The 23,787-nt window shown below is 28.2% G+C and overlaps 3 protein-coding genes and 1 long non-coding RNA gene across 11 annotated transcripts; 2 read left to right on the forward strand and 2 right to left on the reverse strand.

The window, feature by feature from the left end:
- The first annotated feature begins 616 nt into the window (after positions 1-616).
- LOC122536971 (serine/threonine-protein phosphatase 1 regulatory subunit 10) lies at positions 617-13,858 on the forward strand. Of its 7 annotated transcripts, none has more exons than XM_043669801.1 (10): positions 617-684; positions 802-1,939; positions 2,014-2,079; positions 2,754-2,938; positions 3,323-5,193; positions 10,275-10,501; positions 10,593-10,749; positions 10,864-11,181; positions 11,284-11,443; positions 11,778-13,858. In XM_043669801.1, exons 3-10 carry the CDS (start codon positions 2,077-2,079, stop codon positions 12,604-12,606), a joined length of 3,750 nt encoding a protein of 1,249 aa, XP_043525736.1. In that variant the 5' UTR covers positions 617-684; positions 802-1,939; positions 2,014-2,076; the 3' UTR covers positions 12,607-13,858. The 7 variants fall into 7 exon arrangements, with proteins under 7 accessions (XP_043525736.1, XP_043525735.1, XP_043525739.1 ...); XM_043669800.1 differs by having other exon boundaries at positions 802-1,845; XM_043669804.1 differs by having other exon boundaries at positions 802-1,845; positions 2,792-2,938.
- On the forward strand, positions 5,599-6,511 carry LOC122536976. Its single transcript, XR_006308523.1, has 2 exons — positions 5,599-6,161; positions 6,351-6,511. It is a non-coding gene; the product is annotated as an uncharacterized LOC122536976 (long non-coding RNA).
- Positions 13,859-14,221: 363 nt separating the features above from the next.
- On the reverse strand, positions 14,222-15,378 carry LOC122536960 (calcium load-activated calcium channel). Of its 2 annotated transcripts, none has more exons than XM_043669776.1 (4): positions 15,196-15,377; positions 15,005-15,082; positions 14,566-14,885; positions 14,222-14,467 (listed from the first exon to the last, which is right to left on the reverse strand). In XM_043669776.1, the coding sequence occupies exons 1-4, from the start codon at positions 15,254-15,256 to the stop codon at positions 14,375-14,377; spliced, it is 552 nt and encodes a 183-aa protein (XP_043525711.1). In that variant the 5' UTR covers positions 15,257-15,377; the 3' UTR covers positions 14,222-14,374. The 2 variants fall into 2 exon arrangements, with proteins under 2 accessions (XP_043525711.1, XP_043525710.1); XM_043669775.1 differs by having other exon boundaries at positions 14,273-14,503; positions 14,534-14,885; positions 15,196-15,378.
- Positions 15,379-16,876: 1,498 nt separating this feature from the next.
- Positions 16,877-23,172, reverse strand: LOC122536964 (DNA (cytosine-5)-methyltransferase PliMCI-like). The gene is made up of 15 exons (XM_043669785.1): positions 22,846-23,172; positions 22,242-22,770; positions 21,799-22,162; positions 21,384-21,710; positions 21,019-21,171; positions 20,478-20,937; positions 19,792-20,403; positions 19,381-19,707; positions 19,159-19,310; positions 18,758-19,092; positions 18,589-18,700; positions 18,354-18,503; positions 17,993-18,159; positions 17,655-17,895; positions 16,877-17,591 (listed from the first exon to the last, which is right to left on the reverse strand). The coding sequence occupies exons 1-15, from the start codon at positions 22,967-22,969 to the stop codon at positions 17,358-17,360; spliced, it is 4,287 nt and encodes a 1,428-aa protein (XP_043525720.1). The 5' UTR covers positions 22,970-23,172; the 3' UTR covers positions 16,877-17,357.
- Positions 23,173-23,787: the final 615 nt, after the last annotated feature.

The raw sequence follows: 23,787 nt of genomic DNA on the forward strand, positions 1-23,787 counted from the left end.
GACTATTTCTTTCTGATTCTTACTTTTGGAGTTAAATTAAGTCGAAAAAGAGATGTAACCAATTTATTCAATATTAGTGACATTTTAATCGCAAGAGTTTTCAACTATATTGAAAGTTATATCGCTAAATTATAATGATCAATCAAGAACCGGAATCTGAAGATGTTCAATAACATACATTTTAACAATTATTTTACTACTTACAAACTTATTAAGTTTATATTACAATAAATTTATATTTTATATTTTCATGCTTATTTATATTAATTTTTTTACTATATTTAAAACAGTTTGATATTAGTTATTAGTACTGAAAATATATTTAAAAACAAAGTTACATAAAACTTTTTTAAGCGTAAAATTAATTTTTTTTTTTTAAAGAAATATATAATATAATTCTTGTCAATTATTATTAAAATTTATTTGAGGAAGTTATTGATTTGATTAAATATTATTCCTGCTTCGTATTGAAAGTTAGTCAGAAAATGTATTAAATAGTTTATAAAATGTGTATATTTAACTTATATTTCATTTTTAACTAAATTATATATTTTTTGCATTTAATATTTTAAGTATTTATAATTTCAATAGATTTTATTAAATAAAACATACTTACGTTTGACTCACTTATAAAAAAATAGAACATTTCCGGTTTGGGCGTAACAGCAGGTTCTACGTAGTTAGGTGAGGATAATTTTACTTTAGTCAAAAGTAGATTTTTTTTTTATTGTTCAACAAGATATTACAAGAAAAGCAACACCAAGGTAATAAAAGTAAAATTTAAACAATGTTTGATTGCAGATGGCAGATGATCAAGAAGATATTTACGGATTTTGGACAATCTTGTAGCATTTGCTGATGCATAGCCTATTTTCATCAGAACGTAGGGCCACATTGTTCTTGTGTATAGGAAATATTAAATTTCTTATACACATCTGTGAACGTATATTTTCCGTAAAAAGGATTTAATTATTTATCAAATGTGAGTGGCTTTTCTGTCGTTCAAAAAAGCCGAAGTATATCTTTTGATTGAGAACAACTAGCTATTTGTCCGTTAGATATTACTATTTGTTTAAAAAATTATTACTATACATTTCTGCACATATCGTAAAAAATACAATGAAAAATAGAAGGGATTAATATAAAAATATCTAGGTTAAATTAAGGTGAAAGAAATAATGTATTGGTGATACAAGTTGAAATTTTGTTGGGATCGTCTGGTTTTTACATTAGGAATTGCATGCAAGCTATTTACTATACTTTAACATGCGGAAGTGATAATTGAATTATCAAAAGTGTTAGTGATTGCATAATTCTAAAAAAAAATAATTTTGGCAAAATTCTAATTTAGCACGAATGGACAATCATGATGGTGTGCTATAAATAGCAGTTATTTGGTGATGTCAAGTGAATAGGGTGGGGTCACTACGCTCATTGGTTAACGTTAAAGAGAATTCAAAACGCGCGCGTGATTGGTTGGTTGTGTAACCATCCTGGGTGGGATATGCGCGGAAATATTGCGCAGGAGAAGACTCGCCAGTTGACCATCAAGTGATCGCCGTTGACTAAGAAGCGTATATTTTAAATTGATAGTTTTCCTGCTGATAGATTTGTAGCTTCTGTTACTTAATTTCAATATCTGAAGTTACTTCTCATTAGAAAATGAATACAATTATTCAAACTATAATTGAAGTAGAAAAGATTTGATATAAAAATCTTTTTGAATTGGTATTTGCAATTTTGTGGTATAGATGATTGTATAGAAATGAAAAGACGATGAGAACAGCAGAGGAACATAATATTATATTTGCGAATAATTATCGGTGAAAATATATTTAGATTTGGGTAATAATCTTTTATTAAAGATTTCGTGTTCGTAGACAGAAAAATCTGTTGGCTATATTTTATGTGCATGAGAAAGATTCAACAATATGGCGGTGAACGCTTATCCTTTGAAAAAGTACATTACTCGTACCTATTAAAAAAACCAAATATCTTTGTGTTTCATTACAGATTTACGTCATGATCCTATGTTTGTACTTCAATATGCATTAAATCGACAAGAATATCATCAAAATGGTAAGTTAAGTTATTTATTAGAAACCAGTTACTTTTCCCTTTCCTTCACTAATTTTTTGGGAGAGGGCGCCATATACGATAAATTACGACAGACGTAATGGCAGAGGAAAGCGATAGGATCAATAACCTTCGTTCGTAGTATGACCTCATATCCTATTTCTGGCGTCGCCAGAAGCTTTTAATGATCATACAATACAAATGTTTGTACAGTTTCATGAAAGTATTTATAAAAATTAATTTAATATGCAATATTATATAATATATGATATTTATATTGAATAACAAAATGGGGAAGGTAAATGATCTTCGCGCTTTTTTCTCATATGCGATAATTTTACGTGATGTTATCTTGATATTTGAATTTTATCTTAAATTCTTTCTTATTATCTTAAATTTAAATTCTTATATAAAATTCATATGAAACAACATGTATTTTTATAATTGTTTCTTCAGTAAATGTTAAAGAAATATTAACAACTTTTTTTGAATGTTCAAAAGACAATAATGTAACTAGAAATTGATTTAAATCTTTCTTTTTGTTAAGTCGTTCAAATCTTATTATTTACAGATAAATTAATTTCAATTTAATAGAGATTCAATTTTTTACTATTGTACATAACCTTATAAAAATTAAAAATTTAAATTTTAAAAATATTTTACATGTACTTTTTCAGCCACGTATAGATCCTCTATCTTTATTGAAATGTCTTAGTGTCTTATTGGGACCAACTGGAGGTATTAAAAGTAAAGAAGAAGTTCATCGGTTGGCTAATTTAATGACAAAATTTTCAAAGAAGCTTGTTTCAAAATGCATTTACATACAAATATTAAAAACTACAAATACTGATTTACTTAGTCAGTAAGTATAAATTTTTTTAGAATACTTAAATCTTTTATAAAAAAAAAATTAACCATTTGCACTTTAAAGTCACCTGTGATAAAGAGTGTAAACTAGAAAAATAATTATAGTGCAAAGAATTAAATATTTATATATGAAGTTAAATTATACAAGTTGCATACTACTGCACGTGAATACTTCTAATTTGTATAATCATGTGAAATATAAAATGTATGCTAAAGTAAAAAATTAGGAACTCAAAACCATAGGACAGTTTTACTAATGAACTGTACTCACTGATGTGGGTTCCATAAGATATTTTTGTAACATATTTTTAAAGCACAATGAATTTATAAGAAAATTAGTTTATAATTTGAACAATTTATTATTTTTCCTTTTGTTTAGATTTATGGGTGCTGGAGGATGGAATCTCATTCATATGTGGCTTACAGATGGCATTCTTGCAAAGAATTGGGCTTTAATTCAAGAGCTTCTAGAACTTTTGTTGTTATGTCCAGTAGACATAGAAAGATTAAAAAGTAACAATTGTCCTAAATTAATAAAAGGTCTATCAAAAGAAGGTAGTCATCAAGGTGTTAGAGTGTTAGCTAGTCGATTGGTTGAACAGTGGTTAAAAATAGTGAAAGGAGAAGCTGCACCAAATTCTGTGCCAGCACAAATCATGACTATTCCAATACAAACTACTGGAGTTATAGGACAAAGTTTGGTATCTCAATCAACGCAACAACAGTATTCTATTCATTGTGGTATTCAACAAGTCTCGGATACAGAAAATGCAACAGTTCAAGTGCAAGATTTGCAATTTATTCCAAATTCCACATCAACTATTGCAGTCTCTCACATTCATCAGCAGCAGCAGCAACAACAGCAGCAGACACAATCTCAAGAACAGCAACAGATTCAGGAGAGGACAACTGTGCAACCTCTACAATTGCAAGTTGTCAGTAAACCACAGCAAATGCAAATACAACAATTGTCATCACAGCAATCAAAAAAGCCAGCATTTGTTGTGGTATCTGCATCTTCACAATCTCCAGTTCCTGTGTATAAAATTACAATTCGTGAAGGCAAACAGATTCTTACAAAAGTGGAGACGGACGCTACAAATATTAATAGTGTTTTAAATACAAATAGTACAAATGTAGAAGTTAATGGAGATGTTGTGGAGGATTCTCTTCCTGTGAAACAAACTTCTGAGGAAATATCTGCAGAACTCAGTGATGGTGTAGTCAGTGGTCAAGATTGTGAAAAAGACATTGCACAATCTGAAAAATTAGACCAGGTTTCAAGTGAAGTGAAACAAACTGTAGTAGATTCCATGGATAGTCCTGATGTGGATATTGTTAAAAATAAAGAAAGCAAAGACATTAAAGATCTTAAAGACAATAGTAATAGTGAAAATAGTAAATCTAGTAATAAAGAAAATCGAGACTCTTCTAAAAAAGATGACAAAAAGTCTAGTAGTTCAGACAAGAAGAGTCATAGCTCATCTTCATCCTCCAAAAGTTCTTCTAAACATACCTCAAGTTCCAGTTCACATCGTTCTAGTTCCATATCTTACAAATCTAGTAGTCATCGTTCTAGTTCTAGTAGTAGTAGTTCAAAAAGTTCTAGTTCCAAGGATAAGTCTTCCAAGGACAGACATCATTCATCTAATTCATCCAGTAAACATAGTTCTAGTAAAAATAAATCTGACAAAGAGCGGGAAAAGGAAAAACAGAAAAAGGATCAGGCAGAAAAGGATAAAGCAACATTAGAGAAGGTTCAAGGACAGGCATTAAGTTCAAAATTTGGAAAAATACCTAAAAAGAAGTTGGAAGAAGAAAAATCAGGGGATGCAGCTATAAGGAAATCATCAACAGATTCTCGGGATAGTTCTAAAGAAAATAAGACTGATTCAAAGAAAGTTACTGCAGTGCCAGAGAAAAAGAACATTTCTATTTCTATTGAAAGTAGAAAGAATTCTCAAGATTCCACGACACGGCCAAAGACTGTGAAAACATTTAACTCTAAATTCAGGTCAACAGGTTTAGAAGAAGAAGTAAAACCACCACCACCAAGATCAGTAAAGAAATCACATCCCGTTGTTGACAAAAAGACGGTACCTCAGAAATTACCTACCTTGAAAAGGCCATCTCCACTTAGAGAAGCTATACCATCAGATAAACGAGCTAAAGTATCATTGGATTCACCAACTACACCTCCAAGTGACGAAAAGAAGGGAGGCATCAAATTAATACCACCAAAACCAAAACGTAAGTATTACATAATGTTCCAAATATTATATTTAAAATTTCTTTTTACACACAAATATTGTGTATATATACTTTTTTCCCCAACAAATATAATTTTAATTCTTTAGGGAGAAAGATCTTAAATTTTTATAAATTATTAATGTTCAAAGACTTGAGATAATATATATTAATATATAAAATTGAAGTTATTATGTAGGAGAATATTATATATTAAATGTGTAAACATATGTTTTTCTTTCAATGAAGTTTAACACTTATATATATATTATAACACACACACACATATATATATATATATTTTAATCAGAAAAATCTAGAATTAGTGAAATTATAATTGATATTATATTAAATCGGTTTAGTATATGTTATATATTATTCTTGGTTCTTAATTTCTTTAATTTTTAAGGTATGAAAAATTCAAAATATAATAAATATTCAAATGATCTAAGTTCAAAATTTTAGTATTACATTTATAATAAGTGATTTTGATGTGAAAATTGAAATTAAGAAAGAAAAACTACTAACTTTATTGATCTTAATTAGTCTTTGAACAGTAGTTTCTTTTATTGTATGTGCTATTACTAACTTCTTAATATTGAGTTTGCAGGTGGTTGGGTCCAGAAGAAACACAAGCAAATTGTATTCTTTATACTTTAAGCATTGCGCGAACATGTTTTACTTAATTCAACAAAATTTACATAGATTTCTTATTTATTATTAATTTGCAGTTTCTTTCAGGCATATTATTTTAGTTTATAGTATTCATTAGAATCTTATGCTACTTTTCTTGAAGTTATTAGAGTATTATAGAAGGTAAAAGAAAACCCGTATCAATGACCCACGTGGAAGTGGATCGAATGGATTTTTCGTGCTTGCGTCAATAATTAACGTCACATTAGAAGAACGAAGAACATTAGGATTGGCTCTTTCAGCATCAATTTATTTCCTATATTAAGAAGATTTAGCAGGTAATCTTCGATAAAATATTAATTAAATCGTACATATAAATTGTTTGAAAACTAGTGCTATCTAGTAAAAAGTAGAGTCGAATATTTTTTAATAATCAATTCATCGAAAGTAACCGTGCAGTTTTTTTTTTACAAATTATTCGGATAAAAGAAAAAAAGGTGTGTTTTATTATCGATATAATTTTCGAGGTGTGTGTCTTACCGTTCTTCGACGAACGATACATCGAAGTCACGGATATTACTAATCTACCTAGGTAAGGAAACAAACCAACTCTTGTCTGTCCATACTTCTTCCCTTGTACATGTACACCCTATTAAGCATTTAAATAAATTGATCAGAAATCTGGAAATATTTAACTCTTGGGTTTCTGCTATACATCTTGCTCACTGAATGCTTGATAAAGCAAACACTCATACCGTGAGCCCATCCAGATTTCCATCCTCTCGGTGACTAATCGCACAAATCTAAAGTGCATATAAAGTCAAAACTCAAAATGGTATTATACACTAAATTTCTAAACAATAATAATTATAACGTTTAAAAAATTTATTGATGCTAGTTTTTAATCAATTACGAATTTGTTTCTACGAAATTATAACATTTAATCTCATTTATAGAGAGATTACATTTTTATTTCGTACTTATTTAATATAATACTTAATGCTATAATACCATTTTGAGTATCACACAAGGGAAAAAATTCTTGTAAATGATATATTATTTTTCAATTTTCTATCATTGTTTAGTTCACAGCGGATTCAAAGAATGATTCGAAATACGTTCGTGCGTTCATCAGAGAGAATTGAAATTTGCGGGCGCATAGTCCCAAGATATCCTTATAAAAGTGAGAAAAAATGAAAGAGAGAGAGAGAGAGAGAGAGAGAGAGAACGTAAACAAGAGAGAAAGGGAGAGAAAGAGAGAGAATGTGTGTGACTGAGTGAGTGAGAAAGAGAAACTGAAAGAAAGCGAAAAAGAGTAAACAGTATGAACGAGTAGATGGAAAAGCGAGAAAAATATGGCACGACGTTCGAAGAAAGTTCGAAAAAAAAAAGAATGCAGAATTTCTTGGAATGAAAGCACTTTCGAAAATGCATGAAATACGATGCTGCGTATCGACTCGACGTCTTCGAGCAAGCCGCCCCTTAGGATCAGCGGGCCTCTTCTTACGACAGATAATCGTCTAGTTACAATGACAACGTCGACATGGCGAAGAAGTCTTCTTCCTTGCCAATAGACGGATTAACAATCGGGTGAAAAGAACGTTACTGGAACAAGAGAAAAATATAAAGAAGAAGGCAGGAAAAACGAAACGTGAATATCTATAATATTGTGCTCGACAGCAATTAAAGCAAATTGTTATTCTTTCTCAAATTTACTATATTTTTTCAAATAACGTAATTTTGATTGAGTTAAAAACTAATTCAGAAATCGGTGTATTTTTTTATATCAGAACTTTCCGAGTTAAGAATAGTTCGTTTTAATTTGCAAGACTATCGTTAATTATTCGTAGAAGTTTCTCTTCTTTCGATTATAAAGAACTTGTAGTTCTACCTAAAACAAAGCACGATTAATTCCTTACTCAGCTATTCATTTGAAAAGGAAGCAAAAAATCTCATTTACTATCAATATATTTAAAAATTTAACAATCCAAATAATTAAGTATCATGAAAAAAAGCATTTAAAAATCATTTATTTGAATTAGACGCGTAAAGGAGGATGGGTGGGAGTTAACGACGGAGTTGCGCAACAGCGCACTTCTTGGTGTGCTTGGCGGAATACCGAGGCCAATGTTTTTGCGATAGTCTTTATATCAGCAGTCGTGTATGGGGTCAGATTCTGTTTCTCGTAGTAGTTTCATTACGCTCACATAGTGTATTAACCATTCAATGTATTTAGGTCCGCACCATTCGTGGGCTATGCTTATCATGTGGTATTGAATTTGAAAAAGAAGCAAAAAATAAAATTTACAATAGTTATACTTTATTTAAATTAATATTAACAAATTCGTTTACCTTTTACTTGTCAGAATACGCTTTTTCGTTCAAAATACGTTTAGAAGAGATTATATGCATTTTTATAATTTATAGTATACAAGGCATCACTTTTAAAAAAAAAAAACTTTTTATCTATAATGATTTTATATTATTTGTTCAGATATCAGATAAAAAGAAAAGAGTTATCCTAATTTTAATATAAACAGATATAACTTTATCTTTGACTTATACTTTAGTCAAGTTTGAATTATTATTTGTAACTACATTTATAGTATTATAAATATTTAGTTTTTGATTGCATATCATTAACAATTATATATCCATTTTTATATAAAACAAATTATATATACAGAACCGCGTGTCTTATGTAAAGAAAATGAAAATAAGTTTACATTTCTAATGCATTCACATGAGGAATAGAAAATCATCGCTATTAATGGACTGCGCAAAAGTTTAATAATAGTTTAATAAAAAGTTAAATAAGTATATCATTTTAGATGATGTATTAATCTGTACTATTCGATCGGAAAGATCTTTTTTACAAATGAAACGAAATGTTAACGAAAAAAAGAATGCGTCTCGATTGTTACATATAAGATAATACGTTAAGAATACTCTTACGATTTGAAACATTTTTAAAACGAAGTAAATGACTTGAGGATGAATCAAAGGTTTATGGAAATAAAATTGGAGCCGTATAATTAAAACCTGCATATTATTCCCCAGTTTACTATTATCACTTTTATCGAATACATTCTAAAAACATTTATATGATTATCAATGCGATTTATTATCGATTTGATATACCGTATATTTTCTTCTGTAATAACTTTTGTTATATATTTATTGAATTCTTACTTAACATTAATTTAGTATATATGAACGCAGTCTGATAGTAAACATTTTTTGAATAGAATTCGTATTTCTTACAGCTGTTAGGTATCAATTTTTGAATTTGAATTTAAAAAATAAAATTCAAAATACATTAAATAGTATTAAATACCAATCGGATACGCAAAGTATTTGCTTTTGTACATTCCCAAAGTACATTTATGAGGAAATAATATTTGATATAACATTTAATGTACTATCTTTTGTATATCTATCGTAAAAAAGACAAAATAATTTTTATTTAAATAAAATATCTCTTTATATTACTTTGAATTAATATTTAATTAATTTCAAAGAAAAAGATTTTATATCTTGGTAACAAAATACAATTGGATCTACATTACATAAAAAGGCATAAAGATTTATAATTTTATTTAAATTAAGATTTACTTTCCTAATTCTCTATGTTTTTATGATGTTCGATATTAGTATTAATGTGCATGCGTTTAGTCTTTGTTTTAAATTTCGTTTAAAATTTTGAATACATGAAGCGATCCAATGGATCAAGAGTAATTGATCATGATCAATTGGTAAATTTATTGATCTGTTGTAGAAATTATTTGAAGTAATTATAAGTAAAATTAAACACAAATTTTATCATTGTATAATTCACATTTTCTTAAAAAAAAATTCTGTTTATTAAATCGCTATGATTTCTAACGTAATTTTAGAATATTTCATATTATCAAAAGGAAATAATTGCATTTTTGCAGATTCATAACGGATTCGTTTTACATCAAATATTTATTAAAATATTTACTTTCAGCTCTATCAAGGAACAAGTTGAACTTCTGTCTTTATGCGATTTTATAGCTATATGTATTTTTTACAGGAGTTGATGCAGATTATATTGATGTTGATGTAATTAAATTTTGAATAATCGAATAATATAAATGTTTATATTACAGGATTATTTTAGGAATATCTATCTATGATCTCCATTTTATTAATTGGAATCAACGAATGTAATATGCTAAATTTGTCTTTTTTTTACTGCCGTAGTATCTGGAGTTAGTCGACAAAGTACTTTATTATAATTTTTAGTAAATTTAATTTTTAATAGATTTTTGCATTAGGTATTTAACACAAATGCTTTGACATTTTATCGATTTCTGGATGTAATTATTAAGACAATGTTTAAATCTTTCTCCCAATTTAAAGTGATATATTTTGATTCTTTTTTATATTTTATTTCGTTTATAAATATTTGTTATCTTTTTTTATAGCAATGGTTTTACAAGAAAGCGATATGTTTATGGATGCTTTGACTGCATCTACGAAGAATAAAGAACCAAGAAAAAGGAAGCGAAGAACATCCATTACGAAAGATGGTCCCACGGAAGCTAAAAAACAAGAAACTGCCAATAATGATAATCGTGATGTTACACCTCCACCCACCTCACCACCAAGTGCCGATGAAAAATCACCCGTAGTTGTCAAGCCTAACTTTAAGGTATATACCATATAATTACGAAATTTTCGATAAAAATTAATATATTTTTTTATTTATACATTAATTACACATAAGAATTTTTATTTTATAGTTTTATCAAGATACATTAGAGACAGATGAAGATAAAGAACATAAAGAGAGGGAGAATTCAGACGAAGAGATGAAAAAAGATAAAGAAGAGGCAGCGGACGATCAGAAAGAAAACAGGATATTCAAATCGGACATTGATGACGATGCTAGAAGTAACAGTAAGTTACATTATTCTTATTTACATATTATCGAGATATACTTAATTTTATATTTTTGTGTATAAATATGTTACTTTAAAAGAAAATATTTGAAAATATTCTACTGCTTTTTAGCACCAACACCGGAAGCTGATATGGAGGAGAAGATATCCGATTCTCTAGAAGATATATCTTCCATATCTGATTCAATGAAAAAGGAAAATATTGGTTCTTATCCAGAAATACGATATGTTGATGGCCTGAGAAGCGTTTTGTTACTTCAAAAACGCAAAGGGCCGAAGAAAGTATTAAAATGGAAAACAGACTTAGAATCGGTGCGTTATTTTGAGTTGGATGAAACGGAAAGGGTGAACGTAACGAAAACGTTTACTGATATGAAACAAATGGAAAAGCAAAATGAGAGAGAAGCATTCCAAATGGCCAGAAAATTAAGTTAGTTGAAAAAATATAATTTTTTTTACTGCTAAAAATAATATTGAATATTAGAAAAAATTATAAAAAATTTAATAAATGAAATATAAATTGATTTTGCAGGTAATGAAGACTTAATGGAAGAAAGAACAAGATGGAAACCTTTGATTCCAATTGATTTACCGCCACCTTTAGTAGAGCCTGGAAAGGATAGTAGAGAAAAAGATATTCAATATGCTAGAGAAAAAGGAATTTTACAAGCACTATACTTCAACCGAAGCATGTATGTGTATATTTTAAGCGATTGTTTTTTTTTTACTATAATAAAGTTTATTTATAAAAATAAAGCTTTATTTATTAAAATAGAATTCAATACTACACACTGAAGTACATTGGTATTAATTTATATATTTGTATAAAAATGATATGTATGCTTATTAAAAGCATAGAAACCTTAAACCATTGAACCGTTTAATATATAAATTATCCCATCACTGGTGGGAGGTCTACAAAATTTATTTATTTAAAAATATTCTTATTATAATTAAAAGTATTTTATTACAATCAAATTTAATTGATATAAGAGTACTATATTTTATGTATATTTTGAATTTTAGGATTCCAGACTCTGCGGCAGAACCTGACGAAGAACGTCATCATGTATATAGTGAACCTAAAACCATTCCTTTGGACGATCTCACAGGAAATAAGGAAAGTGAAAAAGATTTTACTTCCATGCCGTGGCCAGAACCAAAACCTCAGTTGCAACCTCAAACACCAGCAGTTTCGAACTTCCATTATCCATCATTTCCACATAATCAACAGCCAGTAATGACATCTATGGGCCCTCAAAGTTCAATGGGCCCAATGCCACAAATGTCTCAGCAAATTATGGGAGCTTCTCATATGGGCCCAATAGGTCCTGAAATGGGAGGTCCAATGACTGCTGGAGGAGGAGGCGGTTGGAGAACTGGAGATGGAAAAGTTGTTGTACCTGATGGAATGGGAATGAATATGCCAAATGCATTTCCACCAGGAATAGAAGGTGGTCCAATGGTACCACCTGGTATGATGGGACCACCACCTATGTATAATCAACAACAAGACAGTTATGGTATGATGGGACCAGAAGATATGGGATTCAATAACATGAATCCAAATAATTTCCAAGGTCCTCCTGGTCCTTTATACGGCCCTGGGCCTAACTTTCAAGGTCCTAGAGGTGCTGGTCCAATGCATGGTAGAGGTAGAGGTGTTCCTGGTCCTGGATGGTATAGAGGTGGTGGGGGTCCACCAGGAAGAGGTGGGTGGAGGGGTGGAGGCGGTGGATGGAGGGGGAACGGAAAGCAACCACCCGTATGCAGACAGTTTTCAAAGAATGGCTATTGTAGAGTCGGTGACAAATGCCAATATCTACATCCCGGAGTGAACTGTCCACCATTTTGAAAATAATGATTTATTTGATGTTTCTGCAGTATAATATATAAATGTTCATTCTATTTGAAATGAATCAATGGAAATGAACGGTCCTACTAAAATGATCAAATCATATTAAATTCAAGCTCACATTAGTTAAAAGAATTAATAATAATGTGCAATCTTTTATTAATAACGCAAAGAATTAAGCACATGATATTTATACACTTACATTTTCATAAGATTTGAACGATATTCGATAATTTTCAATTTATTTACATCGCATAATGAGAGATAATATAAGAAAAGGCGTAATAAATTTATTTTTCGTGGTTTATACTCTTACAAGTTCAGGTTTGAAAATTGCTTTAAATTTCAAATGACAATGAGAAAACAATAGCTTCATCAGCTGCTGGACAGTAAGAGATTCTTAGATATCAATTTTCATTATGATTTCAAATAGATATTTTTAAAAATTTAAGAAAACGTCAACAATACGTTTATTTATCTATTTCCAGAACAATGAAAATTGGGGCACATCATGTAAAATGAAATTTCGATTAACGTCTTCCCTTTATGTTTGCGATTTACAGATAGCCACTGCCGAAAGAATGATTTATATAATCAAAGGGATGGGATTGCTGTAAATTTTAATCTTATTGGCACGACGAATAGTGATTTCAAAGTATGATGCTATTAAGCAGGAAATGCGAATTCCGATTTAAGAAGCATTTGTCTTTCAAATTGCCAGTTGGGTGTTTAATCGCTTTCTATTAATGAATATATGTAATTAAAATGCTGTTAAAACAAATTAAACGTAATATACAATGGTATATTATAACACCAAAAGTTCAAATAACAATTTAAATAACTTTTTATTAAATTAAGATATCTTACATTTAATCATGTATGTAGATTGATTGTAAATATCATAATTGTATCATTTTGTATAAAATGTCGCGAGCTCTAATAACAAGAGACTGTTTTAGGCTTAAATGGTATGTAATAATATAAAAGAACAACAATTTTTAGCAAAAATGTGTATGTATGATTTGAATAGTTAAATGCAGATCTGATGTTCATAGAGTACATTTTCATTTATAAGTTTGATTGTGTGCTCCATGAAATAGATCGCTGATATATTATTATAGTAAATATTTTTTACGAATTAAGGGTAGTGGTTATTTTTTTGTATATGATTGATCGTTATGTTTATATGTAATATCGATTGTTGTATAAGAGCTGCTTGATGGAATACATGAGTCATACCTATTTTCTAAAATATGCTGCATTGTTATATTAATTGAAACTTTCTAAACTTCCTTCATGACATCTTTATATACATTATTTTCTACACTTATGTTTAAATATTTCTATTTATCTTTTCACTATTATCACATTTTTCACTATTATATCGAATTATTGTTTCTGTTTATAATTTTTTTTTTTTTTGATATATATTTGTTCAAAAGCGTTAACAATTCGAAATTTAAATAGTTATTAATAATTTTACGATATTCATTGATATAATGTATTATATAAAGTTTAATTAAAAAAGAAGTATCAGTATTAAATATATATTTATTATATATGTAATTAAATATACTTAACAAGTGTAATACATATATTACGTTTATATAATGTATTTAATTTTAATTTGTATTAGCTATAATTTTCATGTTAGTCATTCATAAATATTTAAACATTTTACCAGGTATAGTATCAAAATTTAAATAATTATATAACAAATATTTGACTTAATTTGAAATTAAATATTTAATTTAATATTAATCTAAATTTATTTAAATTGTTGAGGTGGAGGACCAAAAATACTTCCACTTTGTTTACTTGCAGTTCTAGAAGGTGCAAATCCAAGCATTTTTTGAATATTCTGCAACCAATAGTTTTTTTTATAAATAAGTATATTCTTATAATAGTTTTTCTTATAAATAAGTACAATAACAAAATCAAACTAACATATGAATTTACCTGTCTTATACTCATAGTGCATAGTATATACAAAAAAATAAATGAACATTCTGTATAGTCATCTCCTGGAAGGTTTCTATGTGATAATCCTTGTATCCAACCAAGTGGAACAAAGGGCAATCTTGCTACAACTCTACCATCAAAAATGCTATTAAACATACTTAAGAGAGCTGTAAATGCAAACCCAATTGCAAACATTGATTTCATTTTTACAAGAGACAAATCTCTATTGTTATTCTTTAACCTTTCTTCTTCTCGTTCAATTTTCTTTTTCTGCTGTTTATCTAACGAATCTCCATGTGCTTCTTTTCTTTTTTCCACTAAAATTAAGTTAATTTAAAGATAAAAATTTAATTTATGAACATAATGACATTTGCATTTTGTTTGCACTTGTTAACTTATCAATATTCCTTGATACAATCATTATTTAAAAACTCACATTTTTTACTTTGTTTTTCTACTTCAGCTTTTAATTTTTGGTATTTTTCTGTCCTATAAACCATCAACCATGTTAAACCTGTCAATAATATTAAAATTAATTAAAGAAGTTATATTTATAGAGATTTATAAAAATTTAAAGAAATAAATATAACCTTAAACTTAAAACAACAATATTTAAAATGTTATTACCTTCTCCTAATAAAGCTGTACAGATACTAATAAATACAATTAAAATAGTGTCAGCCCACATGATACTAGAAAAAAATTCTTTGGATATTGTTTAAACTATTCAGACATATAATCCGTATATAAAAGACACCATGTCTGCTCTTAAACTTGAACAGCCGTGAATGGGAAAAAATTAATTATTATCTCTTTTTACTACATGTGTATTTACGTTTACTATAAGAATTTAGAGAAATTTTTTTTATTGATACAAAAATAATATATATAAAATTAAAAATTAAAGACACAATTTTGTTATAAAACTTTTTTTATTTCATATTTTTTGCATTAATTTTTTAAACTTTATTTACTTGTTTTTAAAATTATACTGATAAATAGTAATTTGAATCTATGGAAATACAATATATACACACGATATAATATAGATATAATATATTTTATACAAAATAGATGTAATATATTTTATACAAAATAGATATAATATATTTTATACAAAATGATTCTTAAGGTGTACAAAATCTTAAACATATTAAAAACCATTTTTATAAGCTAACTTATATCTATAAATACTGGTATCATTAATCAGGATAGATAGGACATTCAATTTTAAATATTCCACTTTTTAAGGTCTAATAATATAAAATAAAATGGTTTCAATTACTAATTTCGTATTTTGGAGTCTGGAGATATACAATTTGACAACACTGTAATGATTTCATTTTCCCACAAACGAGATATATGAATAGACTGCATCTTTTGGAACTTCATGTCTCATGTTCTGAAATACCAACATTAACACGCTTTTTAATTTTTTAACTTGCATTTTCCACCATAATGAAGGTAGTTAGGTGAATTTAATCACTTTCAGTAGTTTTTTTGTAAATCAAGAGTTCGACATTTTTGTTAAAGAAAAAAATTGTTCAAAATTTCGATTTACATATATAGCAAATTCAAAATCGTCGAAATAGATAAGAGAATTATTAATCTACAAATTCACCGGCAATCGGAAAGAGACAAGCGGAGAAAAATACGAACGAGTAATAGTTTGAATTTGTATAAAATTTTAATGCTAAAATATATCACTAAATCATCCATATTTTATGCCATCTTTATTAACTCTCATACAACGAATGTCACATTATTTGGACCTGTTGTGTTTTCCTTATACAGAAAATATAAGGAGAAATAAGAAGTTACAAAGTGCAGTCTTATTACCAATAATTTATAACAATAAATTATTTTATATGTAAATCACTGAATTCGTTTTAACAAATATCATACAAAAACGAAAATATGTATATGGTATCATTTAAAAAAATGAATTTGATTTCGAAATTTCTCCCACTGAACGACCTGCGAAAAATAATACATCACATAATGTGGTCCACCAAACTATATATATTTATACCAAACTTTTTGATAGGTCCATTTTTTTACAAAATCAGGTTTGCTGGATAAAGACATTTATAAATGATAAAAATATCATTTAAGGTGTGAATCTACATACTAAAATAAGTAAAAATCGTCGTACATAATTCATATCTAATTATGTGTTATTAATAAAGATTATAATCAATTTTTTCTAATATTTTTAAATAGATATGAATTAAATATATAGTAAATTTTTTGTCCTAATTTTTGTCAACTTGTTCTAAATTATTATATATATTTTTTTTATTAACGATGTTATCATTCAATTCAATACATACATAATTTTTAAGATAAAAATATCAACATTTCAACAACAAATGTCATCAACAATTGGTACGACGGTTTGAGGTTCTAGGACCTCACGAATATAGGACAAAAAACTACATTGCATGTAGGTCCATCCATGTATCTCGTTTGGGATTTTACTAAACCAACTTATATCATTTTACTTAATATAATTCTCCAATTCATTGTTGTAGACAAAGTTTAGTTAATATTGTTATCTACCTTTGATAATTATTACATATAAAAAAAATATATTCTTTACGACTAACATTGCATAAATATGCATCACATAATACTTTTGGTCATGTAACTAGTAAAAACATCCACACTAAACGCATGCAGAAAAACTTATGTAAATAAAAAAAAATTTTTAACTTAATATGCTACCATTAAGATTTCAAATAATATTTAAAGTATTTTTCGTAAAGAATATGCGTGTTATATTGTTATCAATCATAAAAATCTTCCATTTTCTTTTCTAACTGATTAGCATCGGCATCTTTTAAACATTTTCTAATTTCGAAACCTAACGCAGCACCTAATGGTGGTGGAACTGCATTACCAATCTGACGATGTTTATCAAGTATACTTCCGTAAAAGCGGAAAGAATCAGAGAAACCTTGTGATCTAGCACACTCTCTTACACTCACAACTCTGGTTTGTTCCGGATGTAGAACACGGCCCTATGGATAAATGATAGAATTTAATATTTATAAATGAAGTTTCTAAAGCAGCATAATACATACCTGTTTACCCATAGGTTCGGGATTAGTGATGGTAGTACCAAAAAATCCATCCCATTCTAATCTACCATATAAGCCCGCCCAATTATTATGACGTTTTCCAGTATGAGGTAAACACCACGGGATTAAAGTATTATATTGTCTAGCCATTGGATCACATATCTTACCAACACTACAGCTACATACACCACGAAATGCACCAGTAGAACTTTTACCTGCTTTCTTATCATGATGCGTATATTCTCTGTAATGTACAATAGAGAGATTATTTATTTGGATTCTACATCGATCATTTTATTCTAATATCTAAAAAATTTAATAAAGTTTTAAATAAACCTTACAGTTTTTTTGAATATGTTCCATCAGATAAACGTACTATTATATTTGGTAGATCTCGCCAATCAGACCCACTTGCAGTCGGAATGTGTGCTATTCGCGCTTCAATCAGCGGAGCCATATCTTTGCAAATATGATCTCTTAATATTGTATCGGGTTCTTTGGGCCTTACCTACGCACGAATAGAATATAGATATAGTAGAAAAAAGTTAATATTAACACTATAATTATTGTCTCTTTTTGGACATAATTTTCATTGGAGGTCGATAAATATTAAGAATTTAGAACCACTGCAAATCATATGCCACAGTAGTATTACCAGTCGTTATAATGTTAATAATACTATGTTTTATTTATATTTTTTACTTTTCTTTGAAAATGAGATATTGGTTCATCGTTATAAGCTATTTCTTCCTTATTCCATCCATTTCGTATATTAGGTAAATCAGACATCGAATCACGAACACTAATCGTTCTATATGGTGCTGATTCCACCCAATCGCAATTTGATGAATACTATTAAAAAAATATATATATATATAAACACTTAACAGATAAGTGTATTAATTTTTATATAAATTTAATTAATTCAGTCAATTACTTTTTTGTTATCAACAATAACGCTTAGTTGACAAGCCCGTTTGCTAAATACATGGGTTGGTTCAGGGTATTTTGGAAGGACTTCACCAGGTGCAGCAGCTAATATTATTAGCCTAAAAGTAAATAAAGAATAGATAAAATATATAAGCTAAAATGTTTAATAGATGTACCTTCTTCTTGTCTGTGGAATACCGTAGTTTCCAGCTTGCAAAATACCAAATGTACATTGGTAACCCATTCGTACAAGGCACCTTAATGTTAATTTAAGTACCATACTTCGTTTAAATGATACGAAATTTCTAACATTTTCCATAATAAAAAATTTTGGTCTATAATAATCACAATAGGACAAACATGATACTACTAAAGAATTCTTAAATAATGAATATTGCCGTGAATTAAAACGATTCATGCCACTAAAACCTTGACAAGGTGGACCACCGCACAATAATTCTACTTCTCCTTTTTGAGGTAAACGTTGTCCACTATTATCACAAAGATCACCCTACAATATATTTTATATCATATATATCGTATTTATTTTTAAATCCTGCATTGTTGCTGAACTTACACTCATAACTTTCCGTAAAAGTATATTGCAATCTTCGCAAAATACCGTTGTATTAGGATTATTGAGTCGATATGCACATGCGGCTGGTTCGTCTTTTTCAATTGCCCATCGATTATCAATAATACCAGCTTGTCGTAATCCGTCAGATAATCCTGTAATGTAAATTTCATATAGAAAAATTTTCAATATTTTACGTAATTCAATTTTAAATATTATACTAACCACCACAACCGGCAAAAACATCTAATGTCTTCAACTTTTTTGTTACTTTACTATATTCTATTGGTATATCAGTTAATTTCTTATCACTATTCTCTAATTTTTTACTTTTGCATTTAGCTTTTCCTTTTCCTTTACTAGTTCCAGATTTTCCAATGTTCATAGCATGATACGGTGGATCAATAAATGTTTTTTCTAAGGCATTATATGCTTGAGAAAAATAAAAACGATTTGGTCCAGCAGCAGTCCATTCTTCTACAGATTGATCTAAATTTTCCGAATACGCTAGATAACATTTTCCGGCTACATCCGAAAATTTAACATCACAAACTGAAATGTTTGAATTCAGAAAATATATTAATTGACTTATATATTAATTTAAATAATTTTTAAACCTTTTAAATAGTAATTTACCTTCGTCACTCCAATATACCATATTAAGATCAACTTGTTGCATTAATGTAAGTCCTTTGTGTGTATTTTCTGGTCGATACATTTTATTTATTTTAATCCATATATCAGATGATGCAACTAATTTATTATTAGTAGTTGCATAGATTGAATTTATGTATCCAATATGAAATGGCTCTGGCGTATCATAATTTGATCCCTTTACATGGTCTGATGATTTTCGATAATATTCGGGATACATATCTTCATCTACTTTGCCCTTCTTTATTTTTGGAGAAAGATGATATGTAGATGTAAATTTATATTTTATAGCTGCTGGCATTAAAAATACAGCAGAACCAACTCTAAATTCTTCGTCCTTATATTTTACCATACTATATGTTACTTCTTTGTTGCTCTTTTCTTCTCTGCGGTCAAAAACTTTTGGTGTATAATAACATTGCAATGTAGTAAAACGTACACAGGCAGGACAAAATCGATGACTGATTTCTTTTCGTGGACATTCAGGATCCGGAGCACAATCTTCAAAACGAGCTGTACCGGGAGTATATGTTTTTTGATAAAAAAATACCTTTCCATCCTTATTTTGTATTTCATCTAATATATCTGTATTTCCTGAAATTTAATTAACTATGTTTAAAACAAATCATTGTAACTTTAGTAAAGTAAAGAATAAATAATAAAAATACCTAATTTATTCCAATCTTTCGGACAAGTTTTATAAATAACGATAGCTTTGGATTTGATGGAAGTAAAAGGAACATTATCACATTCATTAAGCAAGAATAATTCTAAAGGATCTGATGTTTCACCAAGTACAGTGTCACTACCTCTTCTGAACCAATTGGCATGACACATTTTTGCACCATTTTTATCTTCCCACATATAAATAACTTTAGCTACTTGTAATGGTACAGTAGGATCGTTAGATTCAATTAAAACGCAATCATTTGCTTTTATTTCTTCATCAACAACTATGACAGACTTATAAAATGTTCTTCGTCCATCATTTATAATTGGCTCTCCAACCCATGTAATTTCTTTTTCTACGTGTTTAAATTCTTTCAAAATCATTTTTTGAGTAATTTTTACATTTTCTACCGAAGTATCATTAAAATCATCATCTTCTTGATCTGAATCATCCGCCTCCTACAATTAATTATATTTAACATATGCATTTATAAATATATGTTGTTCTATATTAATGATAATGTTATTAAAATATTTTACTTGTATAGCCATGTTTGGACATCTACGTCTGTTACATGCTTGTTTACTTCTTCCAGATCCACCAAATTTAACCATATCTTTACAAGATATACAAACTCCACAATCTGGCTGCTGACAAGTTTCACATACCCCACATCTATGTCTTTTAGGTCCCTGTAATAATATAAGTGTATAATATATATATATATATATATATATATATATATATATATATATATATACATATATATATATATATATATATATATATATATATATATATATATATATATATATATNACACATATATATATATATACATATATATATATATATATACATATACACATAATATATTATTTATTACAAGAATTTTTATTACATACCGACATTTCTTTGTCATTATTTTTAGCTATTTGGTCAGAGAAAAACGTTTCAAACATATTATTAACTAATTTTGTAGTTGTAGCTTTTGTCCAGGTAATCTTTTTATTTTTTGAATCTCTAGGTTGTGTTCTGCGTAATGCAATTCTCTTATTTAATGTCACACCAGCAAGTGTTACTAACGCTCGCATGCACGGACTTGTAATTAATAAAGAATCTTCTGGTCTTGCTGATGCATCAAAAGAAATAACTTGATCACAGATGAACTGTGCATATAGTAACAAAGAATCTTCTGTAAATCTAGATAATCCTTTTGGTGGAACTACAGTCTAAAAAAATATATTTCGATAAACGTTAATACATTGAAATGTGAAATATTTTATACTCAAAGTGTGAATCTTAGACAAAAATTGTTACCTGTAGTTTATTTAACAAATCTTCGTATGTAGGATTGTCTTCATCTAATAAGAATTCTATGACTATTTTGCTCATGTAAATCTTTCCTTTTACAGAATCCATAAATGGAGCATATGCTTCAGCAGGCTCCATCAATATATATTCTGCAAATGCTGTGGTGAATCCTACAAGTGCTAATTCACCACCATCAAATCCTGACACCCACCATTCATTTATTGGTCCCATGTCTTTTGTAGGCACACCTCCTTCTGGACATGAGTTTTCTTCATATATAGGTTTCATGTAACCAGAAAAATAAAGGACCACATTTTTCTCAATTAAACCAATATCAAAAGGACACAAATGCCCATTCTTATCATATACACTATAAAAAGATAAGATGAAACAACATACATAAAATGGAAAAAGATAGATTTATATACTTTTTTTTATTACATGCTTACCAGAAATGAGTTAATTTATTTTGTGGCCTTACATCACTTTCATGAACTGCAACTTCTTCTCCTGTGAATAAAGATAATCTAGGATCTGTTAATGCAATCATTTCTTCTACTGCACCATTAGGATGACCAGGATATATTTTTATATCTGGGCTTATTAATTTTTGACAACAATATTCACATTTTTGATTCACATTAACTGATTTCTGGGATAATATTTTAGATTCTTCTGTTTTTATTGTATTTTCAGTCTTAGTTTTCTTTTGAATGTTCTCAGATTCATCACCTGAATCTGATTGTTGTTGATTTGTTAATATTAGGTCAGGGTTGTCATTACAAATTATCTTTTCTTTTAGTGTCAACATAGCAGATTTTACTTCCAATTCTTCAGCCCCGTTAATTTTTCTTTTAACAATTCTTGAATCTCCATTAATTTTACTCAAACCAGATGTAGAATCTATATTAATATATTTTCCATTACGTAGTTTTTTTGTACCGTTATTGTTTTCTTTGAATATCATAGTACTGGTCACTGGTAAATACAAATTAAATTTAACTCATATTGTTTAGATTGTGAACTATATATTAAATACTAAATTGCTTTTACCTGTTCCGTTTGTATCAGTAATTTGATCATTTAAAGATATTTGCTGCTCTTTTATATCACTTTCATTCTGTATTTGTTTTTTTATATTGTAGTTTTCCGCCTTTGGTATGATAGTAGATATCATGTTGTAGTAGATAGAAAATTTTCGTAAAAATATCAATTTCTTGTTATATTTATGTCAAAATAAATACACTAGGAATGTATTTATAGCTTTAAAAATAATTATAAATGAACATATTTTTCATATTTTCAATTAATAGTATGCTACAAATTTCAGCTGAATAGCACATACGTACATAATGATAAGAACATGATACTGACGGTTGTACCGCCAAAATCTCTCAAAGCTAGTTTACATGAAAGTGCCATGCTTGATATTGCATTAATATATAAAAATAATCTGTTTTCATTTTTTTAATTATTTATTTCTATATTTTTAATTATTTATTTTATATGTTTAATTATTTTTATTTGATTATTTATGTTTGATTATTTTTAATTCAAACAAATTGTTAATTTAAGTATCATCCTTTAAAAGTCGTATTGTATTTCAAAGTATGATTGCACAACTGAATATATTCTATACATAAATACATACATAGTTTACATTCCATACATAGTAAACATGTTCTGATTTAAAAAATAATATTCGCTAAAAAATATAAATGTTGTTTATAAAAACATTATATTTCGTAAATGATGTGATTGATACAAAATTTTGATCTTTCTTTACAAACATAAATATAACCTAGAAAGCTAAATTTCGGAGTTATTCTCTGTGAAGGGACGAGTTTATATTTAACAAATATAAAAATTGTCAGTGAATAAATGAGTTAAATAATCAGGATAGAGGTAATAAATGTATATTGTGTAATGTAGAAAAATTTCTAAAATATATCTGTATTGAAAAGTACATTAGTATTCTTGTTGCATAGACAAAAC

The sequence above is a fragment of the Frieseomelitta varia genome, unplaced genomic scaffold (genome assembly GCF_011392965.1).
Source record: "Frieseomelitta varia isolate USP_RPSP 00005682 unplaced genomic scaffold, Fvar_1.2 scaffold_881, whole genome shotgun sequence".
Taxonomy (NCBI): domain Eukaryota; kingdom Metazoa; phylum Arthropoda; class Insecta; order Hymenoptera; family Apidae; genus Frieseomelitta; species Frieseomelitta varia.